Source organism: Strix aluco, chromosome 4, assembly GCF_031877795.1.
Source record: "Strix aluco isolate bStrAlu1 chromosome 4, bStrAlu1.hap1, whole genome shotgun sequence".
Classification (NCBI taxonomy): domain Eukaryota; kingdom Metazoa; phylum Chordata; class Aves; order Strigiformes; family Strigidae; genus Strix; species Strix aluco.
Window position 1 is genome coordinate 10,551,540 of NC_133934.1, and position 13,706 is coordinate 10,565,245.

General features: G+C 37.7%; 1 protein-coding gene across 17 annotated transcripts in view; it reads left to right on the forward strand.

Annotated features, from left to right (window-relative positions):
- Positions 1–13,581, forward strand: part of ADD1 (adducin 1) — a 66,668-nt gene extending 53,087 nt beyond the window's left edge. For 6 of the 17 annotated variants that reach the window (XM_074821979.1, XM_074821982.1, XM_074821983.1 and 3 more), the window contains 4 exons: positions 4,575–4,731; positions 5,576–5,947; positions 6,714–6,809; positions 11,067–13,581. In XM_074821979.1, coding sequence (XP_074678080.1) covers positions 4,575–4,731; positions 5,576–5,947; positions 6,714–6,809; positions 11,067–11,419 — 978 coding nt within the window. In that variant the 3' untranslated portion in view covers positions 11,420–13,581. The other 11 variants (XM_074821987.1, XM_074821988.1, XM_074821990.1 and 8 more) reach the window with 5 other exon arrangements.
- Positions 13,582–13,706: the final 125 nt, after the last annotated feature.

Here is a 13,706-nt window from a genome sequence, read left to right on the forward strand (position 1 = left end):
GTCCAAATGATGTGTTTCCTTTTTGTGGTGTCACAAAAGTGCTTTCCTCATGAAATAATGTGTAGAATTAGATCACAATGTTAATTACAGTAGGAATGGCCTCTTTCATAATCTTTATTATCTTCATATGGATTGTGACCTGAACGCTTAATAAATGGGGGTGGGTGGTGGTGGTGGTGACAACAAAAATACCCCAAAACAAACAAAGAAACAACAACAACAAAAAGTCAAAAAACCCAACAAACCAAACAACAAAAAACCCCACAAACGACATTTTCTAGAAAGATTATGCCAATAATCAGTCATGTATTGTTAAACAAAGGAAGTATAAGCAATCTTATGATGACCACATAAACCTCACATGAAACTTTGAATGAAACTTTGAGGCGACCTGTACATCAAGGGCTTTTGAGTGCCAAATAATTACAAGTTCTCAATTGACAAATTCTTTGACACTCAATTACTGTTAAAGTAAAAAGTTCCATCTGATTGCAGTAACATTTAAAATGTATTATGTTTTCAGTTAACGTTGAGATTTATATAGAATACTAATGCGCACTATTTCGGATGAAAAAAATCCTGTACAGTATGCATGTAATGCTTTGAGTCTTCTGTGCCTATGGCTGCAGTAGTAAATACTCCATTTTGCCTTGTCACTTGCTTTGTCCATGTTCTGAGAAGTCCTGGCCATGTTGCAACACAAGTTCCTTGTGCATCGTGTAGTTTTATTCATGTCATAGACTTGGTTAACTAAGCTTCTGCTGCAGTCTTGGCTGAATGAGAGGGAATGTTGGTTATTCTTACCAGTGACCATTCTGCAATCTGATTTAAAAAAAAAAAAAATTCACAAGAATTTTCAAGAATTTTAAGTAAAAGGGGAATGACCCATTTCATGTTTCTTCCTTTAGAATGGAAACTCTGTGGCTTTGTTTTTCATGAAGAGCCTCTCAGTTCTGCCCCAGGGGTGGCACTGTGTTTTAATGGTGACTTCTACATGAACAATACTTTAAGAATCTTGGGGGTTTTGGGTAAAAGCACTGCGATAATGCCGTATAGTGTTAAGAGCAATTGTTAATTTTAGACAATTATTATAAACCTACTGTCTGATTGTGAGAAAAATTGGTATGTATAAGGTGCCAGTTTTGCTCATGTCCATCCCTGAGAACAAGATGAACTGCTTGCCTGTTAAATGATGGTCACCTCATAGCAGTTTTGAATTTTTCTCTGAAAGCAAGGTTTGCTTTATCAAAATGACTTGATAATCTAAAATTTCCTTGTAGGATATGTGAGGTCCAAGCTTAGTATGAAAGTACATTGTATATTATTAGCTGTAAATTCCTTTCCCTTTGTTGGATCTTTGTGGGAGAGTATGCCCCTACAAAATCCTCAGGAGTGAAAATATATTCTGTTCATGAATGTACTCTATCCATTATTTTTTACAGTGGAGAAAATGCTGTTGATATTCAGGTGTTTACACACGCAATCAGACTTCAAATAGTCATCAAAATAGTACTAGAATCATCATCAAATTAATACTAGTATCAGCATAATTCAGATCAAATCACTAGAACATTAATTTTTTTGCATGTCATCCCGTGTTGAAACAGTTTCTTATACAGCAATTTATTCCCTCTCTACAGGCTCTCTAATACTAGAAGCCACTCCAGACCAGTTTTCTTGTTCAGTTTTTCTGAATGTTCATAGGAATCTCTGAATGGCATGGACAGGTTGATGGCTCTGCAAAGTCTGTCTATTTTAGTGTCATATTTAACAATCTCAAATATATTCTGTACTGTCTTTTTAGTCCTTTATACTCATTTTCCTTTTGTGCTGTGTTACTCTTTTTGTTTTGTGTTGTATATTTTTATTTGAATTCTTCGAAGGCTGCTCTGTGGCTTATTCTGTGAAGCAATGCATCTCCTACTTTGATTTGTACATGTTTTAGAGTAATTATGTTGCAGACTTACTAACATACTACTATAATTTATTTTCCCCATAGAATCAGTCCTTCTACCCTTAATTTCATAGTAGTCTTTGAACTGCTTCCATATTATTGATACTGAGCAAAACTGGATCTGTTAATCTGAGAACAGTTTTTAGCAGATCAAAGGTTTGCCTTTATGGTCTCTCATGTGATTTTTCTGCTTTTACAGTCCAAAAAACTCAAGTGCATTTTCTTTGTAATACATAATCTGCTTGCTGTCGTTGCTCTGATCTTTTCACTATTATTTCTCTTGGGTCAAAGATACTCAGCCTAGTACAAATACTTGTTTGCATTGATTGTGGGTGTGGGTTTTGTGTGTGTTTGGGTTTGGTTTGTTGGTTTTTGTTTGTTTTTTAATTTAGTAAATGTGATAAGCTTGATGCACTGCTTTTATTCCCAAATACGGAATAGGTACAAAGGTTAACAAAGGTACTCTCTTAAGGAGGAGAATACATAATGCCAGTGCACTAGTCATCTTGCTGCAAGCTTGTGTGTCTAGCTCCTGTCATTATTAAATTGATAGGCATTCAGTAAAATTTTGTTTCAGGTGCAAGTTGTTGTACGCAGTCATTCTGGATTTAACTTGCAGAGACAGGATACAAAGATTCTTAAACATTCCAGGGATACCAGTGTGCGCTGTCTGTCTTGTGTTCTGTTGACTTTTATAATCCTAGAAACTGCCTGAGATCAGGGCTTTACAAGCCACTGTTACTTACTGCTGAGTTTCAGTTAAAACTAGGTATTTACTTTGAAGGGTGGGCAGAGATAGAGGGGAATATAAAGTTGCCACGGGCACCAATTTTCTGCCATCATTAAAAGCTGGGACCTGTAGTTTTGAGGGTGTTTTACATTTGCTACAAAACAATTAGGATTTGTACAAAGGTTGATGTGTTTATGGCTTTTTTTCTGCATTATCCTGTAAGAAAAGCTGTGACTATCAAATTGGAGGTTTTCTGGTATTAGGACAGCTGGTGTTTAATGGAAATAGTTCAGAAAAGGCTTTTGACATTTTACTGACATTCTGTATCTGAGACAAGAGTTCCTCTTATTTTATGGAGAAATGGAGGCAATCTATAATGTTTAGAGATGTTTCTCTCCTGCAGTTCCCTTCAGGATCTTACAGTGGATACTTGTTGTTATCCTGTTTGTTCTGCAGTAGTTCCCACTGGTGTCTGCTTCCTGAAGAGCAGCCCAGATTCTAACAACCAGCTGTTCTTACCTCCCTGGATTGCTCTAGACCAGATTTCTGGAGAATCTCTCATGAGGCTTCCAGAAATACCTAATCGCTCTTGTCCTCATTCCATCTGGACATTCTTGTCTGTCACCTTTTTGGTGCTGACACCTTGTCCACAGCAGCTCTTAGCACCCAAAGCAGTGTTCTGTCTAATTTCATCTTCAGTTTTACAGTGAAGATCTCATGCTTGTCCATCAAGTATGGACATGGAATGGAATGTTTGTCTCTGTTCAGGTGCTGTTTACTTTTGAACTGTGCTTTCTAACACTTTCTTTCAAATATTGGTACAAATAACATTTGAATATGACGATGACTTGGGCCAATCGATAAACCATACTCACTTGGTAATGGAATTCAAATACCTCTTTCCAACAATGAAGACAATTCAGGTATCACAGTGACATGAGGCACAGACCACACATCAGTCATTCCCACACTAGTGTCAGCAGAGTTCTGTATGTTCAGTGAAAAAAACAAATGCTTAACCAAGTCACTTGAAAGATACATCGGCTCTCCAGGCAAGCATCTTCCATAGCCGAGACAATGAAAAGCCAATGGCTTTAGGCTTTACTATATGATTAGTGTAGAAAACTAAAAACCTTAGCATTAGAGAATCTCTGATGCAGCTGCTTTTGTCCATTGGAGCTTACTGTGCTTAGAATTGCCAATGTTTTGTTTTTATTTGTATAACTTTTTATTTGGCTTGTATGACAGATGTTATAGACATAACTATGCTAACTTGTATAAGACTACAGTTAACTAATTACATAAAAATTGTTTGTAATAAACTGTTAATCTGGAGTACACAGAACACATACAAGATGGCTTTTTACAATAACATCTGTTAGATGTTATGTAGTAGCCACTAGAAATGGCTTTTCCCTTAATAAAAATAAAGCAACAGAAAAAACCCACCACCAAAACAAAACAAAACACCCCAAAACAAACCACAAACAAAAATGTCTCAGCTGAGTCCTCTGAACTTCTAAGTTGGGCCTGGTATCCTGTTTCTTTTGTGAGGAGAAAAAGAAACTTGATACTTCAAGTGTAATTCAGCTAGACTGTTTGGCTGCTGTTTGATTTCCTGCTTAATGGTGGATATTACCTGGTGGAAACACTGATGTGTCTGTAAGAGTAATTAATGAGACCTGTTTTCTCCTTTATATTAACCTGCTGTTGATTAATTTAAAAAAAAAAAATCTGTCTATATTTTTTTTAAATCTAAAATTAAAATAAATATAGCAGTTTTGAGATTACCTTTTTGTTTTGTTTTTGGTTGCTTTGTAGCCTCTGCAGTTTTCAGGGTTCTGCAAGTTACTGCTTGATTGCAGATGTATCTTAATTTTCTTTTGTCAGGGAGAACTGGTGACTGCATCAAAGGCAATAATTGAGAAAGAATATCAACCGAAGGTCATAGTGAGCACAACAGGACCAAATCCCTTCAATAAACTCACTGATCGAGAACTGGAAGAATATCGCAAAGAAGTAGAAAGAAAGCAGAAGGGACCAGAAGGTTGGTTTCTCTGTGTGTGTTTTTTCTGCAATAGACTATAACAGCAAGTTTATTACTAATTGGAAGGTGGGCTACCTGCAAAGGCCATGGACACATTATTCAGCTTTTGTGTGTTTCAGTTTTTCCAGTGTGAATTAGAAATTTAGAAAGCATATTGGAGATGGAATGTGCGATGTAAGTGTTAATGGCGTATTCTGTAAAATGCATAGATCTTAGTTTAAATATTATCCTAGTAGACAAACTAGGTGTTCAGCATGGCTGGCTACTGCTATTAGGAAGTTGAACACTTGAAACTTCAGTCAGAAAATTTTTTCGGTACTGCAAAGTATTTCAGGTTGTTCCGCTTTGTTTCCCTTAATACTAGAGATAGTCTAGGGTGAGAGAATGGTGTTGCTTTTTAGCAGCAAAAATGCAGTTTTCTACGTCATTGAAAACTGTGGCTTCATTGAACAGGGAAGATACTGAACAGCATTTGATTGCTACTTGGAAATGGCCCATCACACAGAGTTTCTAAATTATCATAGAATTATGAGGGAATTGTGCTGTAACAAGAGGTCGTTGCTGCATCTGAAGTGGTTTTCCTGCTTTACTTCTGTATAGTTTTAAGGGATGATACTTAGGATGCTTATCTGCTGTTAGGTTTTGAATTAGCAGAAGGGACATTTCTTTTGCAGTGTGTGCTCCCTGCTTCTGCTTTTCAGTTGCACAATGTAGGAACGGTTATAGATTGTTTGTGTTCAGTAGTTCACCAAGTACTGGACCATGTCGGGTGGGATACTCTGCTGTTACGCCTGTATAACTGCATACGTTTATTCTCTCAGTAACATTGCTACATCCTTCTTAGATAAGATATCAAAATATGGAGAGACTGTGTTACTGAGACAGACACCAGCTGGGGAACAGAGTACATTGCTTAGAAATCAGCCCATCAGTGAACAAAATACATCAGATAAAAAATCTCTGGATTTGAAAGGCAGATCAAAAACCTTTCAAGGAACAGATACGAAGACTTTACAGGATCGTGACGTGTCATCACTGTCTAAATCTTTAGATAACACTCAGTTTGCTGCATGGGTTTCTTGTCAGACCACGCAGCAAGTCATCACACATCTTAACCGAGAAGAGCCAGATGGGCAGAAGTCCTCCCATAAGGAATTTCATACTGCAGTGATCAAAGCGTTAAGGTCCAATCCTGACCTTTTGGCTGAGGCCTCAGGTATTACTAACATGGTACAGTTGCGCTTGCGATCTAAGGAACAACCTCTTTATCTACACCGTTTGGAGATTCTGTCAGTTGACTCTCATCTGTGGGACTGATTTCACTTTTAATTGTGTAGGTGAACTGTACGGAGCAATGTTTTAATCTTGTTCCGGATATATGGTGAACTCCATTAATGTTTGCCTTTGGATCTAGGGCTGTTTAAACCTGGCAGCAAGGGGGGGGGACCCTCCTTACTAATAACAAATACACAAACCACTGTGAAATCTGGTTTGAATCATTTAATTACTGCATGTTTCTCTGATTATCTGTGCAGTCTTCTCTTCTTTTGGGATGTGATTTTGTTTACTCTTGAGTTTCAGCAATACAAAGCAAGCAAGAGAGCGTTATGTTGTGTAGGTCTGATAGCATTTCCTCCCCCCCCCCCCCCCATTTGTTTATATCTTGTGGTTTTTCCTCACAAATTTTCTTCAGAACAGCATGATAAACCAATTCATAAACAATTACATTATTCATGCTCTCTTATGAAAACAAAAACCAAAACCCACCGCAGAGCACAACTGTGACTTGAACAGTTTTGTTAATATCAAACTATCACTTAATTTTCTTTTGCTTGTTTTGGTATTCTTTAATATCCTGGCAGAATTTTGATTTGGAAAAATATATTTGTATCTTGTGTGCATGGAGCAGAAGGAACTTTTGTCTTCTCACATGCTGAAAGGTTCTGTCTGCCTTTTTAATTTCTCTTTGTCTACATCTGCAGAACCTTCCGAAGATGGCAGGCAACAGAAAGAGAGAAGTCCCCCTGACCACACCTCAGCGCGCACTCCTCCCAGTACGCCGATTAAAATAGAGGAAGGTATGTTCTTCTGATTTGGGGGCCAGGGGAAACCAGTAACTGCATCATTAGTGACTGACGCATGAAAATATATGACCTAGTATCTAATAAAGGTAAATTATTCCTTGTATTTTATTTTTATACTACCTAAAATATACTATACTGAACTATGAGTGTAATAGGCGTTATGTTTACAATAATAAAGAAGTGTGCATTGATATAAAGACAAATTTTCATCTCTTCAGAATTGCCTTGTCATCTCTTGGTGTTTCTCAACTGATTTACCCTTTTGTACGTTTTCTGCGAGAAAGAATTGCTCTTTTGAAATGAAATAGTGTCTGATGGTGAACCAGACACAAATTTAGATGCTTTGGTAAATCTCCTTCACCGATTGCACATTTCTTAAACATTATTGTACTTGGATTACACCTCAGTAAATACTTTTTCCAACTCAATTTGAATCCAAATATCATTATTTGCTCACCTTATGTAGTAGTTTTAACTAAAATGAGAGCAGGGCTGGTAAAGTCTGCACTTTCCTCAAAAAAGGATAAAATAACAATCTTGAATAGGTGTAATCTAATTTTTGTCTTGTTTCCTTTACCTTGTACATTGGATATATCACTTGTCTGTTAGTCTTCCATTCACTACTTCATCTCATTCTGTTTTCTATAAGAATGGTTGCAACCATTCTTCTAACTTAACACAATGGCTGTGATGAATGCATAGATTCTCTACTTGTGCTTTTTTCTTCTTGTGGCTGCGTTACAAACAGGAGATGGATATGCTAAAGAGTACCTGTTACCATAGTAAGTATCATTCCATACTCTGACCTGCTTATGTGCTTTGCTTCACTCTTGCATCTTTGTTTACTAAGGGTTTTTTGTTGATTTTGCCTTTTTTTTTTTTAAAGCAGGCTTTTTCAGTTGAGATGCCGATTTCTTTAGTTCTTTATTTCATGCAATTCTAGGTAGTTAAAGATCCTACGTTAAAATGCACTCCCCCTTTGAAAGAGACTGCAAAAGTGACATTATGTGTCTCCATATCTGTGTGTCCGATTCCTCAGTTGAAAAAGGAATAGTCTGAAGTTGTCTTTCAGGTATAGCTGAAACAGGTCTGGGAGTTTCTGCCCCAACAGTTTGCTGCTGCCTACGCAACTTGGACCTGGTAATGAAATGCAAGAAAGTTCCTAATCTCTTCCAGTGCAGAAATGTTACCACTGACTTGATTTTAAACGTACCCGGCAGACTTCTGCACAGAAGTGGATATGGAACTACTATGTATGTTATGTATGTCGGCTGTAGGGAAATTTTAATTCCAACCAAGGAATAACAGCAAGTGCTTGGTGGCAGCAACTCCTACAGCTGTTTCAGCAAGATCTGCAAGGCTACATCAGATTATACCTTAAAGTAATAAGGATGTTTGGCCCCTTCCATTTGTATGTCCTGTTATATCCAAAAGTCAGTGTGTTTGTCATAAATATGAAAGTCAAACTACATCGTAGGCACCTGTGATGTTACTAATAAAGTTCTCAAACCTGAAAATTCTTTTAAACTGAGAGTTGTGTTCCACAAACTCTTCTAGTTCAGTAAGTTTTCCAGGACAAACATACAAAGTTTATTTTAGAGAGTAACTGGAAGTTCACGCCATGACAACTTTGGCAGAAGTTCTGTTGAATGACAGTGTTCTCGGTATACAGCTGCTTCTCAACTTTTTTCCTTATATTGTTCCTACTTAAGCGTAGCTGAAGTCAGAAGACTGTTTTATGTTTAACTCAGTTACAGTCTAGTTTGTATGTTTGTCCACGTTTGTGTTGAAAAAAGCGTAAACCTTTATTTTCATAAATAATGTGAATTGTAAATACACACCAGTATTAATGTTCCTTTTCAAACTCTTATGCCACAGTATATATAAAGGGAGAGAGAGCATGGATGTAGACATGATCATTCTAAAAAACTTAAGAAATTCTGAGGTACTGCTGCATTCTTAAACTGTAAATAGGTTTTGCAGCAAGATACATTTTTAAACCTTCCTAGTTATGTTACCGAAATCCATCAAGTAGAATAGCAAGGTGTTTACATATTGTATGCTTGCTTTATCGAATGTGGAATTTGTAAATCTCCCTAATTCTGGTAAAATATTGCCCTTAGTGAGCAAGATAAACAGATGTTTGTTTGATTCCAGCATAATGTTTAGTAAAGACGATGGTAATTTGACAAACTGGGAAGGATAGCAGTCCTGGATTAATGAATTATAAAACTGTTTATATTCATGCAGTGCTGAGGCCAACTGGCAAACGCTGTTAGAATGCCTGTAGCTTCCTGTTCTTTAAGAATTTCTAATCCCTTTTTTAAAACTTTAAAAATTCTTTTTAAACATATTTTAAAAAGATAAAACTGACTGACGATCTAATATGGTGCCTGTTCTAAAAATTGGGCCAGCTAATGAATAGAATAGAATAGAATATTTTCAGTTGGAAGGCACCAACAGTGATCATCTAGTCCAACTGCCCGACCACTTCAGAGCTGACCAAAAGTTAAAGCATGTTGTTAAGGGCATTGTCCAAATGCCTCTTAAACACTGACAGGCTTGGGGCAGCGACCACCTCTCCAGGAAGCCCAGTCCAGTGTTTGACCACCCTCTCGGTAAAGAAATGCTTCCTAATGTCCTGTCTAAACCTCCCCTGGTGCAGCTTTGATCCACTCCCACATGTCCTGTCACTGGATGCCAGGGAGAAGAGCTCAGCAGTGCTTTCACTTAATTCCTGAAAAGTAAAATGAAATCCAAAAAGAGTGTAGTGGTAGTGCAGAATTGTAGGTGGTGCTTCTTATAAATTTGTGTGTCACATACATATACAGGTTAAACGGGAGCTTCAGGAGGCAGTTTGTAATGTACATAATTGCTTTCTCTTTTTTACTGTTTTAAATCCTGCCTGCATTATAACTTTTAAACTGCTAACTTGTGCATTCTGAGTGTTTGGCACTGAATACTAGTGTGTTTTGTTTATTTAACCTCTTAGAAGTTCATGGTGCTCTAGGCAAAACATGTTGGTTTTCTAGCAGGTATCCACAGGACAGAGACCTCTAAAATATATTAGAGGATTATTAATCCCATCTGCCAGAAATAAAAAGAATTCTCACTGTCATTTCCATAGGAAAAATGAGAAAGTACCAAGTATTTTCTGTAAGTTCTTGTGAAAGCCTTCAGTCCTTTCAAATGAAAATGAACAAGAATTTAAAAGGGGGGAAAAAATAGTTTTCTTGTGCCTTACAATGAGTATGGCCTGGATTTTGTTCTAAATTCCTCCTTCCCTAACATCAATGGGGATGTATTTCACACAACTAACGAGATACTTCTCTGCTACAGTGCAGTGATGAATATTGCAGGGAACTTCAGAAGTGCTCGTCGTTAATGTATATGCACAAAGTGAAGCTTTAAACAGAACATCTCTAAAGCTTAGTGGTGAGTGAGGAAGGTGTTAACAATTGAGGGAGTAGTGGTTCACCTTTGGACCTAAAGTTATCACTAGATTTTTGATGCTCTGTTATACAGGGGTGAGTTTTGCTGTTAGATGTCACATACATTTTAAAATTTTTTAAAAAAAGCTGTATCGCATAACCCACTGAACTCATTTAATTCGATAAAACTACATGGATTTGACTTACAGGAATCCATAATATATACTCATATCTTGCAAAAGAAGTGAAGCCTTTGTGATAGGAAATCATATTCTGAAGCAACATCTGTTAAATCTCATGGAAAAATATTATGAAAATCCAAGCACTGTGATTAAAAATTGGCAAGCCAACTGTTTAGAAATCAATGGATTTGCATGTATCGGATCATTGCAAACCAGCAATAAATTTTATCCCACCAAAAGAAAAAAGAATCAAGATACAGAATTTCATTATGCTCTCTTCAATGCCAAGGAAAACTGTAGGTTTAATTCCTGCTTACTGTACAAAAATCTCATGTCCTTGCAAATAAAACATGAGAAAAGTCTGAACAGTCCCTTCCTTGCTGGTTTACACCCACATGATGGAATTCAGCTTTATCTGTTCTGTGGCAAGAAGCTTAAAAACAAACAAAACTTTTGCACATCTTATTTCTATCTCTGTGCCCAAAGCCAAAGGAGAACAGACCTATTACAAAGGCTTTTATGCAAAGTAAATCTATTAGTTTTTTTTATAGAGCACGCTCACCATCAACTTGCTTCGCTTTCTCGGTTCTAGGGACACTTAGGTAAACTAACGGTGTCCCTGTCTGTCCATCCACTAGAGACACAGCAGGACCAGACTTACAAAGATGACAGTGACGCTGCAACTTTCAAGCAAACCCTCCCAGATCTCACCCCTGATGAGCCTTCAGAAGCACTCGGCTTCCCTCCCTTAGGAAAGGAGGAAGGGAGATGTGATGAAGATGTGCCCAAAAGCCAAACGGAATCACCTGCAGTGGAAAATAAGGAACCCCAGTCTCAACCCGCTGAAGAGCCAGTAACACCAACAGCTGAGGAGGGGACAGCAGCTGATGCAGGTAGTGATGAATCTCCAGGGAAGTCCCCATCGAAAAAGAAAAAGAAGTTTCGCACTCCTTCCTTCCTGAAGAAGAGCAAAAAGAAGAGTGACTCCTAAAGGCCAAACACACTGCAGAAACACTGTCATATTTTAAAATCCATTAACCACTAGAATGTACCAGATCGTACTGAGTGTTTTGTCTTCTTATGTAAATGAATGCAACAAGTAATCCAACCAGCCCCTCAAGTTATGGCTTGATTGTTTAAGGTTATAACCAGAAACTAGTGTCCAAAAAGGTGCTAATCCTGTGTTTTCAGCAGCTACCACAGATCTGATCCCTAATTTGTAATTAAACGTAAAAGATTTCCGTGAGGAAGGCATTGAATCACTTTTTTTAATTTAAAGCCCGCACTGCTTTACGAAAGAATAAAAAAATGTTCATGATTAAAAATAAAAGACGTATTGCTTACCATGAGAAGCATTATTTTCCAATATTCTGTTCCAAGTCACAAGTAAATTTCTTCTTAAATATTGACTTTTAGAGAGGTTGCTTTTGCAGTGGTGTTTTCAAGGGGGATGTATTCTTGAACTGACATGTAAACTTCTGCAAGCTTGTGATCACAGACCATGTTCTAATCAAGCTTTGAGGCTATCCATTCCTTCCTCTCTTTCTCCCCTCTGACTATTGTAACAACATGAAGGTGTTTTTTACTTTGTTTTATTTTATAACTGGCACATGGAATCATCTTTGATGTCTAGGACTGAAATAACTGTGGTGTGTTCCACTCATGTTGTGCATTGAAAGAGCCCAATCTGATTTCTGGTGAATAGAGTCTGAGGGAAATTGTCTTTCAATCTTGCCTCCCTAAGAATCAGTCATATGGTAATTTGGCTGTTAGAAAAGGTTAAAAAGTACCTGTATTAAAAGTATTTTGGAAGTTTTTCAGCTGGTGGTGTGAAGCATGGGCAGTTGTATTTTGGGCCTTAGCACAGGGGTTTTTTTCCCTCTTAAAAATCCCTTGGGTGCACATGCAGACCCGCTGCGTGTAAACCCTATTTGCAGCCTTTTGTGTTTGTTCCTTCCCACGATAAAAATGTAAATGCATTACACTGAATATTTAACCTTGTTTAATATTAATTATTTTCACTTACAAAAACTGGCATTTCTTTAATTATTTTTTTCTTTGTTGCCAGCAGTAAAGTACAGAAATCCCAAGTAACCTTAAAGATGTATTTTCACAGTTTGCTATAAATGTTTGTTTAATATGTAGCATGGTAAAGAAAATCACTTTCACCACTGATTTCACTATTTTGCAGTTATTGCCATGCTTCTGTCTATCACTTAATTGTAAAAGTAGTTTAAGATCAGACAGGTAAAGCTTGCAGGAATTCTCCAGACCTGTGTGTAATTACCCCAGCCAGAAGCAGGGAAGGCTGGTAGCCATTTCTGGTTTCAGCAGCAGACACCATTGACACCCCTGCGTGGGAGAGGGAAACACACTGACTCACAGTAAGTGTCTGTAACAACACAGAATATGGATGTAACCTTTTAGGACAATATTAAACATTGCAATTGGTAAAATAGAAAACTAACGCCTTACATTCATGCAACAGAAAGCATCAAAGGGGAGAGGTGGGCTGAGCGGTTGGACGCAGCTACGGCTGGAAGAGGCCTAGGTTAGGCTGGGAGGTGCTGGTACCTCGGGCTGGTTTCTGGCAGCGAAGGGGAAACAGCTGAAAGGGGAATTAGAGCTGTAAAGCTTCAACTGAGAGAAGAGTTTCGAGGTAGGAATTGGTACGGTGAGGAATGTGAGGTCACCTGTTGTGGAAGGGGTAGAGGTGGGGTGGAACCGAGCAGCAGTGACACCGTGCGGGAGAGCCCCTGGACAGCGATGTGTAGTCAGGACTGCATGGCACGAATGGCTTTCAGCTTGTACTTAACCTTGTATGTCTCTGTACACTAGGAAGCATACAATACTTATTTTGCTAAATTGTGTTTTATTGCAGGGTCGTAACTCAATGACTAATTGCTATATGTTTCAGTTCTTCAATGGAGTCCCTCCATCTATCTTGACCACATATGCAATGACTCTTAATTTCTAATTTTGTAGTTTGTTCTTTTAATTCTTTGTATTACAATATGAAACGTAGTCATGTATGGTATGGTTACACACTTTGGGGCAGAATAAAGTCCTGTATTTTTCTTTCTTTCTTGTATCATTAAGTTCTACTCACAAATAAAACTCTTTAAAAAAAAAAAAGTCTTCTGCTCTTGTACAGATTTATGCTGTTGCCTGTTGAATTTAATTTGCTCCATTTTCTTTTAATGATTAATGTGTGGAGTATTTTCTGAGATGCATTAAAGCAGTCATTGCTCAGTCGGCTACTGCAGGGCTTCCTTCCC